Source organism: Microtus ochrogaster, chromosome 15 (genome assembly GCF_000317375.1).
Source record: "Microtus ochrogaster isolate Prairie Vole_2 chromosome 15, MicOch1.0, whole genome shotgun sequence".
NCBI classification, from domain to species: domain Eukaryota; kingdom Metazoa; phylum Chordata; class Mammalia; order Rodentia; family Cricetidae; genus Microtus; species Microtus ochrogaster.
Genome location: NC_022017.1, coordinates 26,063,607 through 26,081,611, shown reverse-complemented (window position 1 = coordinate 26,081,611; position 18,005 = coordinate 26,063,607). Strand labels below are relative to the sequence as shown.

The 18,005-nt window shown below is 37.5% G+C and overlaps 1 protein-coding gene across 1 annotated transcript in view; it reads right to left on the bottom strand.

The window, feature by feature from the left end:
- Smc1b (structural maintenance of chromosomes 1B) overlaps positions 1 to 18,005 on the bottom strand; it is a 67,345-nt gene that overhangs the window by 19,307 nt on the left and 30,033 nt on the right. Inside the window, exons 12-18 of the mRNA XM_005354405.3 lie at positions 15,113 to 15,259; positions 8,574 to 8,711; positions 7,838 to 7,954; positions 6,773 to 6,879; positions 2,603 to 2,744; positions 1,672 to 1,817; positions 330 to 483 (exon numbers count right to left, since the gene is read on the bottom strand). Coding sequence (XP_005354462.1) covers positions 330 to 483; positions 1,672 to 1,817; positions 2,603 to 2,744; positions 6,773 to 6,879; positions 7,838 to 7,954; positions 8,574 to 8,711; positions 15,113 to 15,259 — 951 coding nt within the window. The remainder of the gene's footprint in view (positions 1 to 329; positions 484 to 1,671; positions 1,818 to 2,602; positions 2,745 to 6,772; positions 6,880 to 7,837; positions 7,955 to 8,573; positions 8,712 to 15,112; positions 15,260 to 18,005) is intronic.

Genomic DNA, 18,005 nt, shown 5'->3' with positions numbered 1-18,005 from the left:
CTCTCTCTCTCTCTCTCTCTCTCTCTCTCTCTCTCTCTCACACACACACACACACACACACATTATTGCCCAGGATGATCTTGAAAACTTGACCCACATCTCAGTCTTCGAATCCCTCAAGTGCTAGGTCTATACAGTCTTGCACCACTACAACCAATTTAGAAACCTTTTCTTTTTAGATAAAGATTCAATATTAATTCATCTTAATATTTTAATATCTGCCTTGAAATACTCTATCACAAACATTTTCCCTTTCCTACAAGGAGCTAAAAAAGCTAAGATAGCATGAGCAGTTGAAGACATAATATAATGCATTTTTGGCTAGATACCTCCACTTCAATGATGTCCTCCAATGACCCCAGCACAAGACTTATCTCAATGTCTTGAACTTTGCAATCCAGCAGCAAATTATGTTTCTCTAGTTGCTTTTGTTCCAAAGAACCCTGAATGATTATAACTTCTTTCTGCAATTTTCCCACTTCTCTGTAAATACAGGATATGAAAAAGTGACTTTACTCATTATGTAATTATACCAAAGAATAACATGTTACATTATAAACTTACATGAAAACATTACTTTCCTATAAGAGCTCTAAATGTCAGTCCTTGATTTACGCATTATCAATTCTGAAAAAGACTATCAATGTATGCATTCGATCTAAGAGAACTTTTCCATAGACATTTCTTTAATCAGAGCTAGCAAAGACCCTGCTTTCCCTCAATTATTTTAATGATTTCTTTGAAACAAGGTTTTGCTATTTAACTCCAGTTGTCCTCAAACTTTGTATTCTTCTGCTTCTAATTCTCAAATGCTGGGATTACAGATGAGTGTCACCATATCCAGCCCCAAATACTTTATTTTTAAATCTGTGTAATTTCAACCTGCATTTTCTCTTTAGTTAGAATGTATATTTTAAAATCTTAGCCTAAGAGAATGTTCTCTTAGCAGAGAGATACCACCAGATCAGTTATTGCATCCTTGACAAACTGTTTCCATTATTCACAGAACGTCTTAAAGTGTGGCATGAAGGTTAACACTAAGTTAACAAGGTCCTTTAAACAGAAACAGAAAAAGGACAAAAAGAGAAAAAGAAAAACGAAGGAAGAAATCAGGATACAAGAGGAGGTGGAGAAAGACAGGTGGTTTTCAAAAATGTAAAGAGAAACAAACGATTCTGTTTACATTAAATTCAAAAGGCTGAATCTCAGAGCATTGAAGGTCTCTAGATAGTAAGGAAAATTATGACAGGCCAAGGGTTGAGCAAAGAAAAGAGCTCATGGTCCTGTCAATCACAGGAAAGCAGATATCACTTTGACACAAATCAGCTGATTCAAGGCACTGACTGACAGTCCTCATCATGATGACAATACACTTGTCAGATACTGTTTTAAGTGCAGACATAGACAAGAGGGAATCCCTGGAACAGGAAAATACCAGTATCAAAAGAGACTCAGGGTAAAGGACTACATGTGGGTTCATGTTTTCAGCTGCCAAAAAGAACTTCACTGTAAACTGTCCTGGTTTTTCCCTGTTTAGAACATTTGGAAGATGTTATGTGGAACCAGGAGCAACAAAGGGTAAACATTCAAACAAGTTTATATAAGAAATATCAAATTGGAAATATAAGTTTAAAATATTAGCCAGGTCTTTCAAACTGAAGTATTAATTACCTATCAACAGCCAAAAACTTCTTGCGTTCCTCTTCAATTTGAATATGAATTTTCTCAATGTTAGAACTCTGAGAGGCAAGTACTTCCTTAACTTGTTCTTGCTTTATCATGAGTTCATCCACACTTTTCAGACATTCTTCTTCAGTCTGAAAAGAGAGAATTCATGTGTCTGTATAAACATTTTATATTAATACAAAAAAGGTTCTGCTATTATCTGTAAGAATGCTTACTGAATCTAAGAGAAATCCCCTTACCCTGTGGCTGCTCAACTGTCACAGATTGTGACCCTCTTTCATCTTACAGGTTTTGGAAGCTAGTAATAATTTCCTGCCTCTGTCTTTCATTTTGAATCCACTCTTCAATCTGCTGCCACCCGACTTGTGTTCCATTTGTCCAGTGGAAGTGCTCATGAGACTATAAAACACTAGCCTGTCTTAACAGTTTTCATCACTTCTTCCTTCCCACAGTGCTGGACTTCTTCACTGCCTTCTCTTCTGTCTTTCCACTGTTTCTCAATTGTACCATGTTCTCCACCTCCCTTAATTTCAGCTCTTGTCTGAGATATATAGAACATATCTATAATCTAGCTATCAGGAGGCTAGGACAGAATTCTGAGCTTGAGACCAGCATGGCTATATAGTGAAACTGCTTCTGAAAATGAACAAACCAGAAATCAACCAGTAATTCTGAAGTTTGTAGTTCCAGTCTTGAATTCTCCTTCCATCTACATGCTTGAGTCATCTCTGGCACCCTCTTTCTCTTCCCACTTAACATCCAATAACTCACCAGTTCTGTTCATTTTACTTTAATATTTCTGAAATATGTTGCCCCCATCCCAACCATGCACCATTAGGCGCTCAAAAACTTGCTACTCAGTGGAAGAAGCCATAACTTCAACAAAATGGTACTTCAGCCACATATAGTAAATTACCTTTTTTAGGTTATCAATGTCTTCTCTGCCTTTCTGGATAGTCATTTTTAATGTGTCGATCTTATTCAGTTTCTTCTTAAGCTGATTTCGACTATATTCAAGTTGAATACTAAGACGAGTTTTTTGTTTTTCAAATTCTAATCTAGTATAATAAAATCAAGCATTATAAGTAGTCAGAAAAGTATGTTGATTCTTTTAATTTTTTCCAGATTAAAAAATTATGTATATATGTAAGTTTATGTGTACCACATTTGTACAGATGTCCACTGACGCTAAAGGGCATCGGATCTTTGAAACTGGAGTTACAGGTGATTGTGAGCTGCCTGATGTGAGTTCTGGGAACCAAATGGAGATCCTCTCCAAGAGCAGTAAGTGTTCTTAAACACTGAGACATTTCTCTATCCCTTATTAATTTTTTTCGTATAATTTCAAAAATAAAAATAAAAGGAATGCTATTATGAACCACATGCAACTTACCCAATCTAATAATCATCAATTCATGTTGACTCGTTTCACCTACAACACCATTCATAGCTACTGGATTATCTGAAGCAAATACCAGATTCTAAGTAACTTTATCAGCAATGTTCTATTAAAGTGACTGTTAATTCACAACCATAAACTACTATACCCTAAAAATGTAAAAATATCCTTAACATAATTACTGTCATTGCCAAATTTTCTGATACTATATTAAAATCCTAGTTGTTTGCATCAGGATGTGTATATTGGCATTCTCTCTCTCTTCCTTCCTTCCTTCCTTCCTTCCTTCCTTCCTTCCTTCCTTCCTTCCTTCCTTCCTTTCTTTCTTTTCATTGAGACAGGGTTTCTCTGTGTATCTCTGGCTGTCCTGGAACTCACTCTGTAGACCAGGCTGACCTCTAACTCATACAGATCCACCTGCCTCTGCCTCCCAATAAATAAATGCCGCAAATAAAGGTGTGCATCACCACTGCCCAGAGACAGTTGACAGTTTCTTAAAACTTTTATAATATATACATTATCTACCCACTTTTTCTTTAAGCTATAATCTATACATTTATTCTCAGTCTTTGTGAATAGCTATTCATACATAAACTTCAAACTTGGGAAAGGATAGTTAGTTAGTACATGGTGACTAAACTGGGCACGTTTTATGTATGCAAGATTGTTGACCATTTGAAAATCAATGTAATTTATTACTGAAACTTAACATATCTTTTAAATGCTAATTGTATAACGATCTAAATAGTTACCAGAGAAAATGTTTAAAAATTCAACACTTTTAAAATTTTATATACGGTGAGAATTTCCATGAAGAATTCCTCAACTTGACAAAAGTATCTTTTTAAAAAAAATATTTATTTATTTATTATGTATACAATATTCTGTCTGTGCATATGCCTGCAGGCCAGAAGAGGGCACCAGACCCCATTACAGATTGTTGTGAGCCACCATGTGGTTGCTGGGAATTGAACTTAGGACCTCTGGAAGAGCAGTCAGTGCTCTTAACCTCTGAGCCATCTCTCCAGCCCCCAAACATACAATTTTAAACTAAAATTTAAAAACAACTCAATTTGCAAAAGCACAGATATATTATATGCTGAAAAACACAAATAATGAAATACAGACAAGACTGAACTTATATACTAAAAACTAAAGTTCATTAATGAGTGAAATTAAAAATGACCTAAAATAGACACCATGTTTGTGGTTAGTTGTTAATTCTTCCCAAGTTGATCTCTAAATCAGTATGATCCAAACAGAAACTCACAAGTTCTTTTTAAGAACATGTGGTGAGGGCTGGAGGGATGGCTCAGTGGTTAAGAGCATTGGTTGCTCTTCCAGAGGTCATGAGTTCAATTCCCAGCAACCACATGGTGGCTCACAAATCATTTGTAATGAGATCTGGTGCCCTCTTCTGACCTGCAGTTGTACATGCAGACAGGACACTGTAAACATAATAAATGAATAAATCTTTTTTAAAAAAGAATATGTGGTAATTTGTAAAAAAAAAAAAAAAGGCCTCCATAGGGAGTGGCACACTTAGGAGGTGTGGCCTTCTTGGAAGAAGTGTGTCATTATGAGAAGGTGAGTTTTGAGGTCTCCTTTGCTCAAGCTACCCTAGTGTGACTCATAGACACCTGTTGCTTGTGGATCAAGATGTAGAACTCTCAGCTCCTTCTCCAGCACCATGTCTACTGCACCATGTGTGCCTGCAGGTTGCTATGTCCTGCCATGATGATAATGAACTGAACCTCTGAAACTGTAATCCAGCTCCCTTAAATGTTTTCCTTTAGAAGAGTTGCTGTGGTCATGAGTGTCTCTTCACAGCAATAGAAACTCTTAAGGCACAATAGCAATTGAAAAATTGATTCTACAATCTATGGAGAAATGTAAAGGACCTAGAACAGGAGAAAGGATCACGACTCTTCTCCATTGTATTCTCAGCCCCTAGGGAAAGCACCTGGCACATGAAAAGCACACAATAAATACAAACTGAATGAATGAATGAATGAATGAATGAATGAATGAATGGGATATGAAAGCATTATAGAGATTAACAGAAAGACTTTGAGACAAATGTTGATAATTTTGATTTGAAAAACATTTCTCTTTTTCAAATGGGGGAGGGTGGGTGGAGAGATAGGGTCTCCATCATGGAGCCCTGGCTGTCCTGGAGCTCTCTCTGTAGACCAGCCTGCCTCTGCCTCTCAAGTGCTGGGATTAAAGGTGAGCACCATCACAGCCTGACAACATGATTTACTAAAAAGAACAACTTTTGTCTACTGACATTAAATATCAAATCCCTCCTTGTAGATATGAGTATATTTCTGGACTCTACTTATGAGCTAATAGCTCATGATTTATATTATGTTTTAAAATTTGGGAACTGAGGCAACAAGAGAGATAGGTGGTTAAAAGTGGTTAAAAGCTCTTGCTGCCTTTTAAAAAGAAAGAAGACTTAGGTTCCCAGCACCCACACTGGGTGACTTCTAACTGCTTTAACTTCAGCTCCAGGGGTTCTGACTCTCTCCTGTCCTCTACAAAAAGTTGTTACACATGTGCACACAGCATGTATATAGACATTCACATATAAACTTGAATCTCTAAAATGAAGTAAAGTACAATATGAAAGTTCTTGTCCCACTATTCACTAGTTTCCCTCGTATTTTTCTTTACTTCCTATGTGAACTTTAGAATCAGTCTATCAAAAAAAAATTCCATATAGGTGGTATAGATTAAATTAGGAAGAAATCAACTTTTGTTGTTGTTGTGTTTTCGAGACAGGGTTTCTCTGTGTATCTCTGAAGCCTGTCCTGGAACTTTCTCTGTAGACCAGGCTGGCCTTGAATTTAGAGATCTGCCTGTCTCAGCCTCCCAAGTGCTGGGATTAAAGGTGTGCACCACCAATGCCTGGCAAGCTAACTTCTTTATAAAAAGAATGAGTATGCTTTCCTTTTTGTTACAGTTTCTGCTATATTTCTTTGTAAGAAACTGAAGTTTTACTAGCTTCTCCATCCTCTGTAGTACTGAATATGAAACCCAGGCAGAGCCTTGTATATACAAGACAAGTGTGATCAATTACTGAGCTATTTTTTTTTATTGAGAAAAGGAAAAAAAAAACAAGTTTCTGCCTCCTCCCAGCCTCCCATTTCCCTCCCCCTCCTCCCACCCTTCTTCCCCTCCCCCCACTCCTCTCCCCCTCCCTCTCCAGTCCAAAGAGCAGTCAGGGTTCCCTGCCCTGTGGTAAGTCTTAGGTCCTCCCCCCTCCGTCCATAACTAGGAAGGTGAACATCCAAACTGGCTAGGCTCCCACAAAGCCAGCACATTAAGTAGGATCAAAACCCCGTGCCATTGTCCTTGGCTTCTCAGCAGCCCTCATTGTTCGCCACGTTCAGAGAGTCCGGTTTTATCCCATGTTTTTTCAGTCACAGTCCAGCTGGCCTTGGTGAGCTCCCAATAGATCAGCTCCACTGTCTCAGTGGGTGGGTGCGCCCCTCGTGGTCCCGACTTCTTTGCTCATATTCTCCCTCCTTCTTACTGAGCTATTTTTAAGCCCAACATTACTAGCTATCTTTTGATGAACTGAAATAAAGTCTAGCTCAAGCATAATTCCTTTAAATTAGGGAATAATTATTTTTGACATGTATACAATACTGCTTACCAATATTTTTTAAACAAAAATACCTTTTTTGATCATTTTCTTGCTGCTGTTTAACATGTTTGTTCTCAAATTCACGAATATTTTCCACACCAATTTCTTCACAGAAGTCTTGGAATATTTCATCTTCTACCTTTCAAATTATTTTAAAACAATTGATTTAATAACCATTTTTAAAAATACATAAGCAATGCTATAATTTTTTACTCTTAGTTTTTCCTGAATTAGTCAAAAAGCTAACCAGTGCACTCAGCCTAGTACTTACTCTTCCTTATCTCCATAAACTATGCTCGTATGTTTTCACAGTTTTTATTCAGAAATCTACATGAAAAAGCTCATGAACTGGATTTACAAAATGGTATTATGCACTGTCTGATATAAACCTGTGGAGATTCTATTTACTTTAGCCCTGCTAAAATATAATGTTCTACATGAAGAAAGGATATATTCTTTATATGAGTAAGATGAAACATCTTGGATAGTAAAAACAATTCAAAATTAGAGCACAGAGTCACTAATAAATTCCAAAAATCTGGCACAATCTCAATCCAACAATAATATCTAGCCTCAAATACAACAGCATTTCAATAATAAGTCATGTTAAAAACTTGTGGATTTCAGTTGGGCAGTGGTGGCACATGCCTTTAATCCCAGAACTCACAGGTGGAGACAGGCCTGTGAGTTCAAGGCCAGCCTGGTCTACAAGAGCTAGTTCCAGGATAGGCTCCAAAGCTACAGAGAAACCCTGTCTCAAAAAACAACAAACAAAAAAACCCTAAAACCAAAATAACCCAAACTTGTGGATTTCAGTTAAACATAAATATGATAAAACTTAGACGGTAGTAAGTAACATTAATGCCAGTGCATAACTGAAACCATGGGAAACTTCAGAGGTCCATAAACCTCTGTACTGGTAGATCCTATTCTGATATTATGCTCTATTCTGGGCATGAGTAAATAACAACATCCAAAGGATGATTTTTCTGAGCTAATCTTGAATCCACAGTTATGTATACACAGTCAAGAAGCCCTAGCTCTGATCCAGAACTATATTCTATATGCCATTTAAAAACAATTACAATATTTATCACCTTATCTATTCTATCTTGAAATTCTTCAATTTTTTGTTGCTGATTGTTGATTCCTTCATTCAGCATAGCACACTGAGACTCAATATTCAGCAGTTCACTTTGTAGCTGAGATTGTTCCTAATAATAATAAAAAAATTTTTGCTTAAGAACATGACTATTTTATACAGTAAAGCTAAAAACATGATAGATGTCTTTTACAATGAACAAATGAAGAATTGTTAGCTACAATGGACCCTGGCACAGCCAGACAACATGATTAAATACTACAGAAATCATCAAGGACTGTAACAAAATCTTAAACATGGCAAAAAGTACCTACAATTACATAATGTTATGTAAATATCATTCTTTTTTTTTTTTTTTTTGAGACAGGGTTTCTCTGAATAGCCCTGGCTGTCCTGGAACTCCTTCTTTAGACCAGGATAACCTCAAACTCAAGAGATCCACCTGCCTCTGCCTGCCAAGTGCAAGGATTAAAGGCGTGTACCACCAGTGGTATCATAAATACCATTCTTCGCCTATAATCCCAGCACTTGGGAGGCAGAGGCAGGAGGATCTCTGTGAGTTCGAGGCCAGCCTGGTCTACAAAGGGAATTCCAGAACAGGCTCCAAAGCTACAGAGAAACCCTGTCTTGAAAAAAAAACAAGAAAAAAAAAACAAAAAAAAATAAATACCATTCTTAAATTCTATGCTGTGATACAAATTTCCACCAATCTTTAGAAAAGTCTACATTACCCGGTAAAATGCAGCAAGGTGCTTCTTTTTAAGCATCTCTAGTTCATTTTGTGAATATTTGAGTCGTGTATTAGTTCCTTGTACTAAAGTCTGTATTTGTTTCAGATCTGTTTCCTTGCGGAGCGTCTTCATTAATTCCTAAACAGAGGAATGTGAGAACATTTTACAGTGTAAAAGCACTTTTACATTTAGTGCTTTCATAATATTCACTGATTTTACACACAACCATTCAACTTCTGAAAAGAGATAATGTGTGTGGAATGTAGGCAAGAGCCAGTGGCTGCCTGTTTTACTTTTCGGATCCCGTTTCTGAGTTTTTATTAATTGTGGCTCATATATATACACACATTACATATAATAAAAATAAAAAGATTTGGTGTTATAAGTACATTTATCATCTAGAATAAGATAGCATACAACGTTCACAAAAAAACTACCAAACTTTCCAACAAAAAATACAGACACGAAAAGTGAAAAACAGGGGCTGGAAGACGGTTCAGTGGTTAAGAGCATTGCCTGCTCTTCCAAAAGTTCTGAGTTCAATTCCCAGCAACCACATGGTGGCTCACAACTGTCTGTAATGAGGTCTGGTGCCCTTGTATACATAATTAATAAGTAATATTTTTAAAAAGTGAAAAACAATGCTAAACAACACACCCGTGTTTATATCCCAAGTATTGGTGTTTTATTTAATGCAAGACATTCATTATAGTGAGATTTATTTGTCAAAGGTATTGTTGTTCTTTTGTTTGTTTTGCCTTTTTTTTTTTATTTTTCGAGACACAGTTTCTCTGTAGCGTTTGGAGCCTGTCCTGGAACTAGCTCCTGTAGACCAGGTTGGCCTTGAACTCACAGAGATCTGCCTGCCTCTGCCTCCCAAGTGCTGGATTAAAGGCATGTGCTACCACTGCCCAGCGGTATTGTTCTTCTTATTTAACGTCTGTAAGCAGTGGATGAATATTCTTTTCCTTACACTTCACTAGAACCATGTATTGGCCAGCTGGATTGTGACTGAAAAAGCAGGGGATAAACCCGGACTCTCTGAATATGGCGGACAATGAGGGTTGCTGAGAAGCCAAGGACAATGGCACTGGGTTTTGATCCTACTTCTTGTTCTGGCTTTGTGGGGGCCTAGCCAGTTTGGATGTTCACCTTCCTAGACCAGGATGGAGGGGGGAGGACTTTGGACTTTCCACAGGGCAGGGAACCCTGACTGCTCTTCAGACTCGAGAGGGAGGGGGAGAGGAGTGGGGGGAGGGTGGGAGGCTGGGAGGAGGCGGAAATTTTTTTCTCTCAATAAAAAAAAGAAGATAAAAAAGAAATAAAAACCACTTATGAGTGAGTACATGTGATAATTGTCTCTCTGGGTCTGGGTTACCTCACTCAAAATGATGTTTTCTAGCTCCATCCATTTTCCTGCAAAATTCAAGATGTCATTATTTTTTTTCATAGCAGCAAGATCTTTTAACTGCTGAGCCACCGTGTATTAGTCAGGGTTCTCTACAGTAATAAAACTTATAGAATAAATCTATCTAGAGAAAGAGAATTTATTAGAATGATTTCTAGTCCAGATAATCCAAAAATGGCTATCCATGAATGGTTCAAGAATCCAGTAGTTGTACAGTCCACGAGGCGGGATGTCTCAGCTGGTATTCAGTATACACTGGAATCCTGAAGAAGTAGGGTTTAATGCCAGTAAAGGAATGGACTAGCCAATGAGAGCAAACTAGCAAAGAGTGATCCTTCCTTCTTATATATCTTTATATTATAGAGAAGTACCAAAAAAAAAAAAACCCAAACACTTTCTAGTTCAATAGCAGTGTCTTAGGGTTTCTCTTGCTATGAAGAGACACCATGACCACAGCAACTCTTATAAAGGAAAAAATTTAATTGGGGTGGCTTATAGTTTCAGAGGTTTATCCTATTACCATCATGGTGGGACATAGCAGTGTGCAGGCAGACATGGTACTGGAGAGGGAGCTGAGAGTTCTACATCTTGATCCAAAGGCAACAGGAAGCAAACTGTGCCACACCGGGTGTACAGTGACACGTTTCCTCCAACAAGGCCACACCTTCTCCAACAAGGTCATAACTCATAATAGAGCTACTCCATATGGGGGTCATTTTCTTTGGAATCACTACAAGCTACAGACCATGTACCAAGAGATGTGTTAATCTTTTCAAGTAAGGACACATCTGGTACAGCAGCTGAAATTGGAGTGAGTGATTGAGTTTTTGATAGTCAACTGTCATTTTCCACAATCCATCTAACACTCCATATTAGTCAGAAAGAGTTAAAGGGAGATGTGATGAGAATTATTGCCCTGTATCTTTCAAGTCCTTGATGACAACACAAATTTCTGCAGTTTCTGGGGATGTGATGCTGTTTTTGATTCACTATCTTCCTTGGCAGAGGCAACTCTAAAGGCTTCCATTTAGCCTTTCCAACCAAAACAGCCCTCATTCTACATGTCAGAGAACCAAGTGTGATGCTTCCGCCAACTTCTAAGTATATCTACCCCCAATTATACATCCTCGGAGTGGGGAAGAAGCCACATGATGAGTTTGGGAATCCACTGAACCTAATGAGTTGGACTTCAAGCAAAACTCCATTGATCACCTGACCCCCATAAGTCCCTACTTTAGCTGGAAGGCTACAATGTTTCTTGAGATCTCCCAGAATCAGTGTCAGTTCAAAACCAGTATTCAACAGATCCCCCAAACTCTTGTCACTTCCTTTCCCCCAGTGCACAGTTAACCTTGTAAAAGGCAGTAGGTCCCTCTGGGGAAGGTCTGGGGGAAGGTTAACAGTAAAACTTCTAGGTATTTTATCAAGATCCTTCTTCAGGAGAACCTGGCCATCCCTTCATCCAAGGAGACTAGGTCTGTAAACTGGCTCAAGTCTGGAAATTAGTTCATGAGTCAAGATTCCCTTTTGTCATAATCCAATGTAAACTTTTTTTTTCATTTGTTTGAGAAGTTTTACACTTCTAGAGATTGAACAAAAATACAATACACTTGTTATCTATTTCATACCAAGAAACACCATAATTGATTAGCCAGTACCAAAGGGCCATACAAATCAAGTCACCATAATATTCAATTTGCCTATGCTAACTATTACAGGTCAGGCCATTATGGACACATTCCTTTGTGCTGCCCATTACGATAACTGCAATCACTTGACTTTGGTGATTCAGTGTTGCCACCTGGCCCTGCTACTTCAGGGCCCAATTAAATCCATAGCATTTAATTCATCCAACAGAGCATCAGCGTCTCTAGTCCTAAGGCCTGGCACAAGGTAAAGGTTGATGGAAAAGCTCTTCAAATGTGCTGGTGCCCCTCTCACAATTTTAAATCTTAGAGAATTAGTGAAGAACATGACTTCTAGGATTTCCCATGGTAGAGGATTAGGTTTTACAAAGTGTACTCACTCTTTGCATTGCAATTTTACCTGAGTCTTTAAAATCCCTTCAATAACACTAGGCCAAAGGATATCTCTAACTCCTCTTCAGTAGGCCATCTTTTGAAAACTGCTTCAGCCAACCTTTCAAACAGACTCTGGACACCTCCCCCACTTTTATTTTAACTGTCCAATCTTCCATATTAAACCCAGAATCTCTACTCAGGGGGCCCATATCACCTGATCCAGTTTTATGTTTCTTTGACCATTATCCCTCACCCTTAAAATACATTCCCACACATATTCCCTCAGACTTCTGTTTGAATGAATTAGCAAACTCACTAAGTTCTTTATTAATATAGTGCACCTCTTCATAGACTACACTTTCTATCTCCCCTCTAGGAGCCTGCTTTGCCTTAAGTCTGGTTGTAGGTCTAGAGTCAACTATTGGTGGGTCTCAAAGGATGTCAGTATTGTCAGTCAAAGACAGAAAAGGCAACATTTCAAGGGATGGCAGCATATCCTCTGTGAAGAGTGGAGAAACTACTTCCTTAGATAAATCCTTTAGAATCTGAAGGTTCAAAGTTCTCAGCTTCAATAGGGTTTTCCTACACATCCCCATTTCAAGTTATAGGATCCCATTCTTTACCAATTAATGCCCATACTTTAACTGCTGACACCCTCTGACTGAGACTTGAATTTTTGCTGTAATTCAGCTTTATTTTTATTTTCTGCAACATGAGCTGTGGCTACTGGAGAGAAGATTCTCTTCCAGGACACACTTAAGAATTTAGATTGTTAATGCATATCTGGAGCTGGTAAATTTTATCACTAAGTTCATTGCTGCCTTTCATCATATTCTGAGATGTGTAAGTTGGTTAATTGTATGATGAGTCTTATTCTTTTTCTTTGTCAATTTATGTGGAGATATTAGGAGTAAGTGACCAGTATCATCATTTTTCCTATTTTTCCACAAATTGTCAAAGTTTTATATATAGTCACAAAGTCTGCCACCACTCACAATTGATGAACCAGGATAATTAAATGCATTTGTCTCAAGTTTGAAAAATAGTTCGTACTATGGGCTTTCAGTATTCTCCATGTTTCTAAGAGAGGCTTCAGTAATTGGAGAGGCTTTGGTAATTATAAGTGCTGGCAAATAGGGAAGCCTATTCATCCTTATACTTCTGTTACTCTAGAACCACTTTCTGGTACCAAAATATGTATCTGTCAGGGTTCTCCAGAGTTAAATGAAACTTATAGAATGAATATCTACCTACCTCCTTCCTTCCTATCTATCTATCTATCTATCTATCTATCTATCTATCTATCTATCTATCTATCTTCTATCTATTCACCCATCCATGGGATTTATTAGAATGACTTATAGACTGTGGTCCAACTAATCTAACAATGGCTGCCTATGAACAGAAGGTCCAAGAATCTAGTAGGTCTTCAGTCCACAAGGCTTGATGTCTCAGCTGATCTTCGGTATCAGCCAGAATTCCAAAGAAGTAGGTTCAATGCCAGTGAAAGAATGGACTTGTTAGCAAGGTGAGAGCAAGCTGGAAAAGACTGAAGCTCCCATACACTTATAGGCTTTCCCCAGGTGTGGCCCAGATTAGAGGTGGGTGTTCCTACATCAAAGATATGGATTAGGAGTGGATCTTCCCACTTCAAAATAAGTAAAACTCCCTCCCAGGTGTGCTCCTCTATTTGGGGATTTTAATTTCAGAAGTAGTCAAGCTGACAAACAAAAATAGCTGACAACTAAGAATAGCCATCATACATCTCTTCAGCCCTGAACCAACTTTTACTTGGCATTTTAATTAGACCTAGCTGCTGAATTTTATAAAATATCTTTTCTATACATAAGCATACTTTTATAATTCATATGCTGGATGACATTATCCATATTACATTATGTGCCCTAATTAGGTTGTGATAAAACCACTATGACCAAAAACAACTTGAAGAATAAAGGGTTTATTTCATTTTATACTTCTAGGTTAACAGCCCATCATTGAGGTAAGTCAGGCAGGAACTCAAGGAGGGCAGCAACGTGGATGCAGGAACTGACACAGAGGCCATGGAAGAACTCTGCTTACTGGTTTGCTCCTCATGGCTACCTAAGTCTGCTTTTGTATAGCACCTAATACCACCAGCTCAGGGGTGGCACTGCTCACAATAAACTGGGTTCTCCTGTATCAAACATCAGTTAAGAAAATACATCACAGGCCAATGGTAGGAGTATTTTCTCAATAGAGGTTTCCTCTTCTAAAACAACTCTAGATTATGTCGGTTTGACATAAAACCAATCAGCAAAGTGTGACAGCAAAATATCCATGTGTTTTGGGAACAATTTTTTTTTTTTTTGGTTTTTCTGTGGCTTTGGAGCCTGTCCTGGAACTAGCTCTGTAGACCAGGCTGGTCTCGAACAAATTTTATCTACTCATATATATTCTCTTACTATACTGATGAAGATTCTAAACTAAAATTTTATTTAGAAATTATTAGAAATAATACACTTAGAGTTGAAGAAATAGCTCATAGGTTAAGAGTACTGGCTGCTATTGCAGAGGACCTCAGCACCCACATGATGACTCATATCTGCAAACACAGTTCCTGGAGGATTTTTCTTTTTGACATAAGTCTCAATATGTAGGTCTGGCTGTCCTAGAACTCACTATTGTAGATCAGGCTGACTTCAACCTCATACAGATCCACCTGCCTATGCCTCCAGCATGCTGAGATTAAGAGTGTGTATGCCTGGCCAAAATAAATCTTTTTAAAAATGCAAAGAAATGTACAACATATATGAGTAAGTACTAATTTAGTTATTATACAAAGAACTTACAATAGTTAACAATAAATAATACAAAAATGTGTGCAGGGAGCCAGATGTAGTAGCACACTTTTATAATCCTAGCACTTGGGAGACAGAAGCAGGTAGCTGAGGCCATGTTGGTCTATAGTTAGTTCCAGAATAGCCATAGTCAGCCCGTCTCAAAACACCAGGAAAGAAAAATAAAAAGGCACAGGAAACAAGCAACTCACAGACCTTAATAAGGAAAATGACTTGGTTTTGCACAATTACTTTCCTTAATACTCTGTAACTTGTATGATAAGGATTTACCTTTAACTCTTGGACTAGTTGGCCTCTTTTGTCTCTTAGGCTGTGCAGCTCCTTCTCATCCCAGCATAAAGCTTTGTGTTTTAAGTCACTTGATCCTCCAGAGATCACTCCAGATTTTAAAAATAGCGTTCCATCAAGTGCTACTGCCTGTAACATAAAAACATTTTACCTTAGAGAAATGTATTTTAAGACAATTTTTGAAGTTGAGATTTTATAGATGTGAAAAACACTTTTCAAACTTTACTAATAAAATACTGACTTACGAAGAATACAACTACAAATATAAACCCATTTTTACTAAGGCTAGGTGAGAAATTAAAAGCAACTACAGAGGTTTAAAATAAATTGTATATGTGAGTTCGAGACCAGCCTGGTCTATAAGAGCTAGTTCCAGGAGAGGCTCAAAACCACAGAGAAACCCTGTCTCAAAAAATCAAAAAAAAAAGTTGTATAAACCCATTCTCTTTGGAGTCATACCTTGCTCAGCCTAGATATAGGCCTTGGACCTTCCCCAAAGCAATGTGCCTTAATCTCTCTGAGGAGTAGATGGGTGAGGGGAAGGTAGAGGGGACATGGAAGGGAGTGGGAACTGGGATCGGTATACAAAATGAAAAAAGATAGTTTGTTTTATTTTTTTAAAAAGTAAAATAAATAAATAAAAGACCAGGATATGTAACGCATAAAAAAAGTTATATATTAGTTCCAAACTTATATATAATACTAAGATACAAAAATTATGTTTAACATCAAATAATTTGTATTACATAATCCTGTTTTGACTATTCTGCCATATATATAAATAGCCTAATATGAAAACAACCTTAATAACCTTAGGATACTCTAAAACAATTGCATTCTCTAAAATGAATATAGAAAGCAATTTAAAGTCAAGGTATAAAATTGCCCAGAGTTTATAGTGTTTTAAGTGAGTACTTTAATGGAATAAATTAATCAGTTTTCAACACCTTATAAATGTTTCTACTTCATTAGAATGAAAATCATTTCTGGCCCTAGCCCCCAGCTGCTTTCCCCACAGATAATCAAAATTTGTGTATAAATTCTTAGATATTTTTCTGGAAATACGCATGTACAAATGTCCTCAGGGATCATACTTCACATTAGTGTACATATCTCAGAGAAAAAGTAAGAAAGAACCTAAAGCCTTAGTCAAGTATACTAGGCAAGTACTCTACCTTCAGCCTTATATAGTTATTTTATTGATATCCTTTTTCCTTAGTTTTTAAAAATTTCTGTGTATGAATGTTTTGCCTGTATATATGTATATATGTGTAGCATGTGCATGCCTGGTACCTATGCAGGCTAGAAGATGGCATCAGATCACCTATAAAAAGAGTTGTAGATGGTTGTGAGTCACTATGTCGGTGCTGAGAATTGAACCCAGGACTTCTGGAAAACAAGTGCTCTAAACGCTGAGCCATCTCTCCAGCCCTGTGAGAAGCTGTGTCTTTTGTGCTTGCCTTTTTTGCTTATTTATTTACTTATCGAGACAGAGTCTTAAGTAATTTAAACTGGCCTGAAACACAGTGGATAGCCAATGATGACCCTGAACTCCTGACACTCCTGCCTCCATCTTCCAAGTCCTCTGGGCTTACAGATATGTACCACCATGCCTAGCAGAACTGTTGATTTTACATTGTTGTTTGTAGGTATTGTTAGTAGTTTATACATGCTGCCCTTTTTTAAAGTAAACTAGATTATTTTGCAATGTCACTTGAAATGTAAAACAAAAGCACAAATTGCAGATGAAAGAATTTCTGTGAAAATGTGGTATTTATACAAATTGTTTTACCAAACCTAAAAGGCAGAAGAAAAAAAAGTTTACAACTCTGGAATATAGTTGAGATACAAATAAACCAGATTAAAATTCTGAAATACTAAGAACATAATATAATGAGATAAAGAACGTTATTAACAAGAAATGAAGTGTAAATGTGTGTTAAGTGAAGGGACAAATAGCTTTAACCTAGCATATAATCTTTAAAAATCTCTTTTAAAGGGGTTGGAGAGATGGTTCAGTGATTAAGAACACTGGCTGCTTCCTGAAGACCTGAGTTTGAATCCTAGCAACCACATGGAAGCTCACATGTAACTTTGTAACACCAATTCCAAGGAAGTTGATGCCCTCTTCTGGCCTCCATGGGTACTGGCCACACACACAGAGCACAGACATACATTTATGCAAAACACCCATATACCTAAAATAAAAATCTATTTTATAAATATACAATTTTCACACAATAAGATATCTTAAAAGGTAGCATTAAATTTGTTTATGTTTAACATATAGAAATCAATGATGGTGGTTACTAAAAGATAGTGATCATGGAGCTAGAGAGATGGCACAGAGGTTAAGATCACTGGCTGCTCTTCCAGAGGTCCTGAGTTCAATTCCCAGCAACCATATGGTGGCTCACAACCATCTGTAATGAGATCTGGATCCCTCTTCTGGCCTACAGGCATGCATGCACACAGAACACTGTATACATAATAAATCTTTTTTTTAAAAAAGACAGTAATCATGTAATCCTTAATAACATGAAGGAGCACCAAATGTATGCAGCACTATGTTAAAAATGATCAATTTAAGAATGGAAGTTCTTCTTAAAAGAACAGCTTATTTTGTAATGATTTTTTGATGCTAAGTATCTTAGATAACTGTTAATTGATCATGAGGACTATTTACAAGGACTATTTGGTCCAGAGGGTGAGGTCAGTCTTTTCTACAGAGTGAATTTGAGGACAGTCTAAGCTATACAGAGAAATCCTCTCTTGAAAATAAAACCACCTGGCTGGGTGATGGTGGTGCACGCCTTTAATCCCAGCACTCAGGAGGCAGAGGCAGGCAGATCTTTATGAGTTTGAGACCTGGTCT